This window comes from Meles meles, chromosome 10, assembly GCF_922984935.1.
Source record: "Meles meles chromosome 10, mMelMel3.1 paternal haplotype, whole genome shotgun sequence".
Lineage (NCBI taxonomy): Eukaryota > Metazoa > Chordata > Mammalia > Carnivora > Mustelidae > Meles > Meles meles.
Window position 1 is genome coordinate 50,552,259 of NC_060075.1, and position 11,766 is coordinate 50,564,024.

The 11,766-nt window shown below is 37.6% G+C and overlaps 1 protein-coding gene across 3 annotated transcripts; it reads right to left on the reverse strand.

The window, feature by feature from the left end:
* Positions 1-273: 273 nt before the first annotated feature.
* On the reverse strand, positions 274-11,534 carry CBX3 (chromobox 3). Of its 3 annotated transcripts, none has more exons than XM_046020984.1 (6): positions 10,948-11,085; positions 9,725-9,776; positions 6,715-6,857; positions 4,137-4,299; positions 1,929-2,023; positions 274-1,564 (listed from the first exon to the last, which is right to left on the reverse strand). In XM_046020984.1, exons 2-6 carry the CDS (start codon positions 9,746-9,748, stop codon positions 1,438-1,440), a joined length of 552 nt encoding a protein of 183 aa, XP_045876940.1. In that variant the 5' UTR covers positions 9,749-9,776; positions 10,948-11,085; the 3' UTR covers positions 274-1,437. The 3 variants fall into 3 exon arrangements, with proteins under 3 accessions (XP_045876940.1, XP_045876941.1, XP_045876942.1); XM_046020985.1 differs by lacking the exon at positions 10,948-11,085 and adding an exon at positions 10,804-10,939; XM_046020986.1 differs by lacking the exons at positions 9,725-9,776; positions 10,948-11,085 and adding an exon at positions 11,226-11,534.
* Between the last annotated feature and the right edge of the window lie 232 nt (positions 11,535-11,766).

The following is an 11,766-nucleotide window of genomic DNA, read 5'->3' on the forward strand; positions in this document are numbered from 1 at the left end:
CAGGATCTATCCTGTTTTTCAGACAGCAGTATCAACAAACTAGATTCTAAGTATCAAAATTTCATTTTAATGAAGCAGATTCCTCTTAGGCACCCCAAGAAACCAATTTTCATTTTCGTGGAAATACATATGCTAATAAGTTTGAAACTCCTCAGCTCAAAAGATTGAAGACATGTACTCTAATGCTTTAGTGTTATTTATAAACATGAACAGGATTCTAAGGTATGTCTCTACTCCCACTAGAAAATCAGATTAATAAAAAGTCTAATCACATAAAGGAATATAAAACTATTTATTGACCACTGTTTACCAGTATTTACAATAAAGTAAACAATATACAGTTGGATAACATTCTGACTACAAAGTTACTGTTTTTCCTGGTTTCTGCTGAACCAGGAACTCAAATACTGAAAAGACTGAGCCTACATGTCAGGAATGAACTGGGGTAAAGAAAAAACATGCAGGTGAAGAATTTGGATAATAGAAGCCTGTCCACCCATGTATTCCAGCAGGTGCTAAACTGCCAACATCTCTAACCATCTGATTATGATTAGTTTCCATGAAGGAAGTTGTAGACAGTCGATGAATCATGACATTTTAGTCAATACAGCACAGAGAATTTCAACTTCTTAAAAAGGAATGGTTCACTAGAAGGAACCTTTAAATGTCCATTTAACTAAAGTTTTGCTTACCTAAGTAAAACACAAGAGGACTTGTCTAGTTTTGTCATTTGGGTGGGGAGGTTGTTGGTGGTGATAAAATTTTCCTTTCAGGGATCTTGCAAATAAACTTGCGTTTATATGGCTGTAGAGAAGGATATGGATTCTGATATGGCTGCTTTTAAATTGTCCAATTTAAATTGTTTACATTATATTTAAATTGTCCAATTAATTACAAAATTTGAAAGGTTAAGGCCTCAGAAAAACTTCAGTTTAAGTGATTTCTTAAAATGCTGAAAATGATAGCATCCCAGAAACATGGGCTTATCCATGGTTATAAAATGCTATTTTTGTTTTGGTGAATGTTAAAAACAAAACCACTTATGTATTTTAAGTATACACACAAAAAACCCCTAAATAAACAAAAAACCCAGAATGGTCCTTAGGCATATAGGAGTTAAACACAAATTCTGACTGAGTAAAGACTATGAAGATTTCCCCCAACATTTAGAAAATGTTCTCTAATGCAGGGGGTAATATATCATGGTCTCAAATATTCTTTTCTGATAAAGGAAGCAACTACAGAAAGCTTTTATTTGTTTAAAGTAACCAGTGCTATAGATGCAAAAACCCCAACAACTCCCCCAATACTACTTCAAAACAAACATATCAAACTTGATTTTCATTAGAGTGTTATTTCTTCACACTAATAAATCAAAAAACAAAGACCCAGATTTTATATATATATATAAATATATATAAAAAGCAATGCAAACAATTATTGAGCTTCATCTTCTGGACAAGAATGCCAAGTTAGTCTCTCTTCATAAAAAGCAATTACAATTTGAGGACACTTCATGTTTGCCTCTTTTGCCAGCACCAAGTCTGCCTCATCTGAATCTTTCCTGTTGTGAGGGAAAAAAAAATGCTCAGTCCAAAGTCTCAACTGTTTTTGCCAACTGAGAATCTTTCACTTAAATCATAATTCAATCAAAAGGTATTTAAGTGCTTTAGAAGGATGTGATATTCGTGGCTGTGTTCCAGTAAAACTACATTTTCCAAAACAGACCAATTTTTGCTTTAAAACACCATTAGCAAACAAAACCAACCACCCCCCACCCCCAAAAAACAAAAATCCTAGAATCATCTTTTCAGCATATACTATCTAATGAGGAAAACTATAGAACCTTCTCTAGATGAGGCTTCACAAATTAAAATAGATAATCTACTCTCACTTTAAAATATAATAGCAATCACCTGCACACTTACCATTTCATGAGAAACATTAATTCTCCACTGCTGTCTGTGGCACCAATTATTCGTTCAGGATCAAGACCTCTGGCAAAGCCTCTTGGTTTATCAGCCTGATTAAAAGATGTTAAATGACTATTTACATAAATGTTTCACCCACTTTCCATATTGTAAACTAATAATATTAATTTCCTATTTGTTTTCATGAAATACAGCTTTCAAGTGAAAAAGAAATGGCAGGAAAAAGAACCCTTATTTACTACTAAAAGACAAATCCAGGTATCTAAAAGTATTCTGAATCTCAAGGCAAGAAAACAAATACCTTTTTTTATCCTAATACATCAAAAAACAGAACCATGTAGGCACACAAATTTATCACTTTATTTCTGCTAACTCATCAATAATTATGAATTCTTTCGAGTTAGTATTTCAAATCACTTTTAGGAATTTGTTTAAATTATCCACATATTTTTAAAACACACACAAACTACAAATAGCAAAATAGTAAACTTCAAAAGTCAGACTGATCAGTATTGTCATCAATCTCCATTATAGTATTAAAAAATACCCAGCATAAATCATGGGTTTGAAGTGTGGTCTGAGGACATCCTTGAGACCTTTAGTAGGTGTCTGTTTATCTGCAAGGTCCCCCCCTTTCATTTATCTTTGACTTTGGAGTACTTTCATATGCCTCCACCAAACAACATAAAGACAGCAAATCAAAAGCAGAACTGTCTTAAGCTAGACACTGAAAAGATATGCAAAACTGTAAAATGCCACTCTTCTCATTTAAAGTTATTTTTCATGATAAATTATGAACATACGATAGGTTTTATCCTTAACTGAATATATAAATGTTTTAGAACTTTGTTTTAATTTCTAACATAGGATTGATGGTCATAACACATGTAAATAAAAGTTCTCTGGCATTCTCAAAATTCTAGAGTATTAAAGGAGTTCTGAGAACAAAAAAGTTTGAGAACTGCTTAGATTAAGAAATCCCTTCTCCCTACCAGACTTTTCTATCAATATCCCAGGTTCTGGAGCCAGATTACCTGAGTTAGTTAGAATCAGGACTCTAAACTGTACTAACTGTGTAGCTTTGGGCAAGTTAATCTCTCTGTGGTTCAGGTTCATTACCTATAAAACAGGAAAAACAATACTATCGGTCTCATAGACATTTTGTAGTATAAAAAATGCAAATTAAGTTATGTAGAACACTGCTGGGCACACTGTAAGAGCTCAGTGTAGGATAACTACTGTTACTAAACAGTGCTTCTGTTGAATATATGGTTGACTTTCAATTTATGCATAGGGATTCTTAACACTGTTACCTTTTTGCTTTGGCTGCTAAAGCATCCAGAACCAAATTTGTAGTCAACCTCTGCTTCTCATCTGGAAAATGGGGATAATACCTATAATCTTAGTAGACCTGCCATGAAGATTTAACAGGTTATCTGTAAACTACTTGGCATCTAATTCAAATGATCCAATTTTAAACCCAAAGACTTCATCAATAAATCTGTATTTTATGTTTAGTTCCCAAGCCTAAATACTAATCCAGAATCAAGACCGTTTCCCAAATTGCTAGCAGACATGGGAAATACAAAGTTTTAGAATTGAGGGTTTAAGCAAGTAGTTAGGTGTTTTGCCCAAAGCCACACACACATTAGTGAAGCAAGGCTGGATCAAAATACCCATATAGTTAATGAACCAGCAGTCTCAATTCACACCAAAAAATGTTTTAAAAATTTCTAGTACCAAAGATTTATATACTTCAAAATCAAAATGTTGTTTGGCAATATTCTGAAAAAACAAAGGTCACATGTGAAAGCACGTTCTCGTGGTCAATGTCACTGTGGTCTATAAGGATCTATAAGGTCTATCAGGATGTGCCATGTGGATTGTTTTTACTATATTGTAAGGGACTGCAATGATATAATCTCTGTGTTCATTGTATTTAAGACTGCCAGTCCTGGATCACAGGAAATGGCTCTTATCAGGGATCAAATCCATGAATCTACTCAAAATAACACTAGCACAACAATGTAAGTGGTGTACGCACTTATTACTGAACATTTATATGATGCAGGCTAGATCATGCCTATCCTTTTTGTCTTAAATATTTAAAATATTTGAAATTTTAAAAGAATCTTAAATGCATCCTAAAAATCAAGCCATCAACTTTTTACCAAGTCAGTCTGCTGGGCAATATCTTATACTTACAGCATCTCTTTTCTTCTTTGATTTGCTATCATCAGATTCACTGTCAGATAAAGATTTTCTTTTTGTACCATCTTTTTCTTTACCAGCTTTTTGAGAGTTAAGAAACGCTTCAATTAACTCTGGACAATCTAGATTTTCTTCAGGTTCCCAAGTATTGTCAGCACTGGGTTCGGTTAAAAAAAAAAAATCAATTAAATATGATTCATCACCATTATCCATGTTCATTTAACATATATCTGAAAAAAAAAAAGTCTGCTATACTGCAGATGCTTACCATTTTCTCCCTATCCCCACATTCTTTTGAGAAAATCTGCTTATACTTCCTAGGTCTACTTTCTTAGCCTCTAGTAAGTGGGCAGTCGGCTTTATTACCTCCAAGTTAACTATACCTGCTCTAGCAGAATTGGAACTCCTATTTTCCCAAGTTACACAGACAATCCACTTCAGAATTTCTCTGCAAAGGCTTTTGAAAAATGTTGATTCCCTATTCCCACCCCAAATTACTTTATCAGATCAGTTAGATTATGCCTCCAGTTGAGACCTTCAACACCATGTTTGAAAACACAAAAATTCTAAAGCATTCTATACGTGAGGCAGTATTTTCAACTTCTGCTATGTACTCAAATTTGGCAATGATAAAAAGCAGGCGCTGGCAACCCAAAAGTCAAATGCAGCTTTTGTATGTTGGGCAACTAAAAATGTTTTCCACATTTTTAATTGGGAAAAAATTTCAAAATGACAATTAGAGGAAATCAGGGCCCATTCATTAGAACAAAGTTGTCCTCGCTTGTTTAATGAATTGTCTACTGCTTTTGTACTATATTTGCAAAGTTGAGTAATTCTAAGAGGTCTACAGCCCACAAAGCGTAAGTATTTACTACATGATTCTTTAAGGAAAAAGTTTGGCAACCCCTGATACAATGCTGAGATGACTATTATCATGTGTTTTTCAGAGGGACTGGAAAGAAAATGAGTATCAATTACCAAATGTGAATGTTAGATAATCCTACACTAGCGATGTACTTGTTCACTTTTTTTTAAAAGACTCTATGCCCAATGTGGAGCTCGAACTCACTACTCCCAAGATTAAGAACTACATGCTTTACTTAACTGAACCAGCCAGGTGCCCTGTAGGCTTGCTAACTTTGTGTACTGTGATCCAGAAAGCCCTTACAGAACAAGATAGAATGAAATTAATCATTTTAGAGACAATGGAAAAGAAAGGTAGTTAACTTCTGGTTACAGCTGGGGTATTCTGATATGCTAAGATGCTAAAACTGGCAAACCTGAATCAGAGGATAGAGGACAAAAGAGTTGAAGCAGAGCCTCCATTTTACAGTGTTACTTTCATTATAGACTTCTATATTACCTACATTGTACTGCAGATAGTAGGTTCTTAGCCATACTAATGGCCTTAAGTTTGAGAAAAAGAGTTAAGTTCCTCAACATTTTATGGGCTAAACAGAGACAAATAGCGTTTAATGTCTCATGAGATTCCAAAACAAACAACAAAAAAGCCTATCATATGATGGTTATCAATTTTTTGGCATACTAGCTAAATCTAATTTTAGAATAGTTCAGGACTTATTTTGCTTTGTTCTGCTATCTGTAGGAAATTTTTCTAGTGGCAAATTATGAACTTATACTGTATTTAAGCTCAACTAAGAATATTAGAAGGATAAAATAAAGAATCTTAAAACTTCCACTCAACTTGTAATCCCCAAATTGCTATGGAGACATCTTTAAATGTAAATGGTGGGGCATGTAGTAGGTAACAGATATTCAAAGCCTAAATATTTGACTAGCACACTCTCCCATCTCTGCCATGCTCAGAAAACTGTTGTCTATTTCTACCTATCTGTTTTCAATAAGTCACTGACCACAGAGCCTTGCTGTTTTTGTGGTACAAGGCAGAAAAATCAAAGTAGATTTAGCACATGATAAATGTTAAGTATAAGACTGGAATTTCTGCATGAGTTATGCACAATACAGCTAACATTATAATTGTAAGAGCAGTTAGTAACAAGGAACATAAAGAACTAAAGAGCTTAAAAAATGCCCACACCACTTCTTAGGAGATTAGCATACGGTAAACCTACTACCTAGTCTAAGTCATGGATGATAAGCACTTCTGTTCAACACCCACCAGTCTACTTTATATATAGCTTCAATATTTTCGTGTCCTCTGTATGTAAAAAAACAATGTCCATTAGATATTCTAATTAGTACAATATCTAACTACACTAAAATGCATTATATAATAAACTGCACTCTTATAAATTTGATTCTTCAAGGTAATCAACTAATTTCAAATCTGATTGGTTATGACTGTAGGCTAAAAACATGGCTTTTTATTATTTTTTAAAAATTTTTTAAATTAACATGTAATGTATTTTTTGTCCCAGGGGTACAAGATGTGACTTTTAAAACAGATCTCAAAGTATCTTGGATTAAAGGTGTCTTTACATCTAAAGAAATCTATGAGAAAACGAATTTTAAAAACCCAGACTAAAAGCAAATTTTAAATGTCACTTTGATGCAGTAGTTAAACATATAATAAAAGCACCAGGTTTCTTACTCTGTAAAACCCTTCCACTTCAGGAAATACTCCACCTTCCCATTCACTACACGTCGGTCCAGTACTTTTTCCACCACAAATTCTTCAGGCTCTGCCTCTTCTACTTTTTTACTCTTTCCATTCTGTTTCTTTCCCATTTTTTGCTAAAATAAAACAAAGAAGACTTACGAAACATCTTTTTTCATTTTTTAGTATAGTTTAAAGGCTAAATTATTTACATTATCATTGTATCTGACATCTATATTTTTACTTCTATATCCCAGGGCAGACACATTCTGAAAAGATAAAAGTCAATAATCAAAAAGAATACTTAATTCCATTTTAGCTCAAACCTATCACCCGTCCTCATGGCTGAAATAATAAAAATAATCAAAAACACTATGTGGAAAATACTGTTGATCTTTTCCAAATCTAATGCCTTACCTGTCTACCAGACCAAATTTATTCATTAGAGTTTGCACTCATTTTAACTACAACACAGCAACAAACTACTAGAAAGTATTAGACAATGGTACAAAGAGAATAAATACTAATAAGAGACCTTATTAAGTGAACCATAGTCCCATTAAAAAACTATAGCCTCCAAACACTAACAATCCTATTTCTCAATACCAATACCAATTTCTCAATACTCAATACCAATGTCAAAAGTCTCAATTATACAGAAAGAGGTAAGTGCAGAATCCTGACATCAACTGTAGAGTGAACTAAGAAGACCATTAATAGGTTAAAAAGGACACTATTATTGTTCCATAATGTCTGTATATGTTATTATAGATCACATGGAAAAAAATTATAATGTTGTTACTTGAAGAGGCCAAAATACTGGATTTTAATTCTCTAATGTAAAATCCTTCCTTCTTGGTTTCTCAAGTGTTAAAAGGTAGCCCAGGAAATTCACTTTATAAACAAATTCTTAGATTAGTTTTTTCTTTTTTGTATTAACACTATGAGAAAAACCAAAAGACCAAGCTAAAATCAGTATTTCCCAGTAAGTCATGCTATGAATTGAAAGCAGATAAAAACCTGTAATGGCTAATTAGAAGAGACTAAGGGGGGGATATCTCTGTTAATTTTAAAATTTCAGTGGCGTTATTAAAAAAAATCTCAATTGCCTAGTCATTAAAATCATACAAGCAGAAAAGTAACAACAGTGACTCAATATTGCAAAAGGACATTAAAATTATGTAATTATTGAGAGGTTACACACTTATAAAATGTAAAAACTCTCTAGAATTTAAAATAACCCAGCAAACATCTGATTTTGTTGGATACCATCTCCAAGTTAGGCCTTACAATTTTCTTTCTTCTTATAATTTTCATTAGCCAAGACACTTGGGTATTGCAACCAGTCAGAGAGCTCTTCCCTTCTGTATAGTACAAGGAATGGTAGCAGGAGAAAAGAAAAACTGTTGTAGATGAAAGCCTATTTGATGCTGATCCTAAGTGATAAACAAATTAACTATGTTCATGAAAGTAAGAGATTCATAGAATAAAAAGAATAACAAAAATAAACACAAAGTGAAAAGAATAAACATGAAGATTAAAAAACCTTAGCACAAAAATATGAAGTATTTACCATGGCACTCACAAGCTAGTTACAAGTGTTCACCTTTTTCTTTTCAAAAGAAAAGTCACCCACTTTCCCACCTAAACTAACACATCTCACCTCTCAAAATTCAAAGGTAGTTAAGAAAAACTTTCAAAGTTGTCAATTTATGATCCTTTAACAAAGGACCAGATATTTAAGTGTCACTCAGTTATGGACACTGAAGACTATCAAAACTGTCTGCCAAAGCAACAGAAGCATCTATGTTTGCTTTCTGTATCTCTATTCATCCTCAAAGCCTCAGGGACAGCTAGTTCCTTCTTCCAATACCTGAAGGTCACAGGTAACCATATAGTCAATTCAATCATCTACACTTTGGTTTACTGCTTATGAAATTTGAAGTACAGTTCAATCCTGAGGGAGCACAGAAGATGCTTTGTGCATTTTCCACTGATGGCTTTGCTGGGAATCATCTGTGCCACAGACTTTGTTTCTTATTTCAATGTTTCCCAGGATATTTGAGTAAAATGTGCAACTTTATCATTGCAAAAACTGAAAACCAAACTTGTCTTTAATGTGAAACCCAAGGGGAGAATATACAAACCAAAACCCAAATCTTTTGCTTTATTTAGAGTTAATACTGACCTTTAATATGATTGCAATTATTGGTGAAATGTGTTAGAATTACTGTGAGAACATTAACTTTGAATTTCACAATTTTTATGTATTTCAATGTTTTCAAAAAATCTAACTTGATATGGCTGAACATACGTTAAGTCTTTACATATTCACAGAACTTTTAATAAAAGTGTTAAGAACGCAAACTTAGGGTTTAAGAAAGTGGAGAAATAACTTAATTGCTCAAAAGATCCAGATCTAGTCTTCCTGGACACAGATTTGATTTTATTTTGTATTTTTTAAAAAATGGCAATGATTTGAATTTAAGGGGTTTATGTATTTTAGAATAAATTTGAAACGGGACAACATGAGCAAAGTAATTGAACGACCTTTGTTCCAATCTAGGTGTATAAGGTACCTGTTCTTTAAACTAAGCAATACTGAAAACTACTGGTTTCTCTAGAATTCATTATAGGGTGAGTTAGGATGCCAAACAGCAAGGGCTTTACAGCATTGTCTGGTAATGCTCCTTCCATGTTGCAAAGGTTGATTTTTATTTCAAGATAAAAATACTTTTAAGAGTATTTTAAAAAGTCATTGTGCTATCCTCCCAAGATTAGGTTTCACTAATTGGATTAAGACACTATTAAGCCTAGTCAGTAAGTATCTCAATGTAATGATTTCGTTTTTGCCTCTAACTCTCCCCATTACAACACTGGGGGGAGAGGGGACTGGGAAATACATGAGGATGTAAATATCTCAACTACAGAGATGCAGAGTTACAATTTTTGGGAAAAAAATTTGAGTTAGATCCTTACATATTTTAGGTTTTCATTAACTTACCAATGTAGTTTTATTGGAGGCCATTTTTTATTGCAGACTTGAAGAGCTATTACTAGAAAAATGCATGACAGTTAAGAAGTTTGCATGACAGAAAAAAAGGTAGCTAAACACAAAGTTTTGTTTGGATTCCAACCCCCACCTATGTATCGTATACTATAAAACTTGTACTCAAATCCAGAGATGCAGGTTTGAGATCCTGCGTTATTAGGGATCTATGCTTGCTGAGTACATCAGTGCTCTAACCAGGTGGGTCTAGAAAACCTTATTGAGTACGCTAACATCTGAGGTAGTTTTACAAAGAGAAAAAAGAGCACAATTTTTTCCCCAATTTAAATCCAATTTATGTCATACCCAGGCTTTTAAAGAAAATGGCTAAATAATTTGGTTCAAATTCGACGTGACCACCCAATCACAATGACAAATTATTGTGAATTTTCCCTTTAGACCTTTTAACAGTCCAAAGAGGCGCCTATATAACCCCAACTTGGTTTCTTAGAAACCCTGCCCCTTTCTAGTCACTAGTTTAAAAACTGAAAAAGGAAAAACACCATATCGAGACGCTTCAGTCCCATTTCGTGCCACTTTCAAAAAACAAACCACCTCTTCTATCCGCTCCCCATAAGCCGCACCCTGCTTAGCTAGGCCTAAACACTCGGCCCCTGCCCCCCACCCAGGAGCGCGAGCCTCGTGGTCAGCCCATCCGCGGGGAGAAACAAAGGCCGCGGCCCGGGGGCTCAAGGGCACTGCACCACCGGGCCCGCGTTGTTTCCAACCCGGCGGTAGCCACGTAACGGAGCGCCCGCCGCAGCCTCGGAACAGCGGGCCGGGCTGATGCGGGAGAACGCACCGCCCTCACTAGAGGCCCCAGTCGCCGACCGAGGCCGTGAGGGGGAGGAGGGCCCCTCATCTTGATCGCGGATGGGGGAGGGGAAAAGGAAATGCGCTTTGTCTAGAAATAAGGCGGCTGTCGCCACGGCTCTCTACCCTCTCTAGCACAGTCTCGCTCTCCCGCTTCCCCACCACTAACTCCCGGCGCCGGCTCAGCGCCAGGCCCGCCGCGGGGTCTCCGCTAGACTCACCGCTGCTTCCCGCCAGCTCCCCACTCGGGGTCGGGTGGGGAAGGGCGGAAAGCGGGGAGCTGGGTGGCGGGGATCCCTGGGGCGCAGGTGGTATTTTAGGCACCACCACCGAGTAGAGAGAGAGAGAGAAAGAAAGACACCGACTTCACCGCCTCCGAGCTGCTCCGGGTCCCGGGTCTGCGGCGTCTCCGGCCCTGCGCGCCTCAAGCTCCAGCCACATCCGAGGGGGAGGGGGCTGGGGAGCTGCGCGCCGGGCAGCCGCTGGAGGGGGGGTGGTGGTGGCACCGCCCACGCCGGGCGGCCGCGAGGGGCGGGGCGAGGCGGGCGGGTGCGCGCGTCCGGCGGGGGGAGGGGCCGTGCGCCGAGCCCGCCGGGAACCCGAGCCCGGGGCAGGTGGAAGGCTGCGGCGGCGCGGCACTTACCGTTCGAGGAGTGGCGCCTGGTGGTCCCCGGAGGGGAGGGAAAGGGAAGTAGAGGCGAGGACAGTAACTGATCTTCTAGACGGAGGCGTTTCTGCTTCGCAGCAGCAGCGCCTGGCGCCAAAACCGGGCTCCGCCCACTTCTCGCCCCTAGAAGTGGGTGCCTCCAAACGCCAGGGGTGAGGGAGTGAAGAGAAACGTGGTTGGGGAGAATTGGGAGCTAAGAAGGCGTGCCCCTCTCAGACCACTCTTTCCAAAGACCTCTCTTGAACCCGAGGGGTCGACTCCCAAAAACGTTGGTCAGAAATAGGTTGGTGGAGCGAGAAGTGTAACGTGTTGACTAGGAATCGCTTCGGGTGTTTCCGGAAGGGGCCGAGTCAGTCCTCAGCGCGGGGGGAGAGTTATGGGAGGGAAATCGCAGAGGGGAGGCTGCTAAGATTATTCTGGCGGGAGATCAGGGGCGGGGCGCGGGAGGCACGGATTATCAGAGGCTTTGCGGCGGGGACCACCTCCCGGGTTGAGAGGGCTGGACTTTAGGACTGTG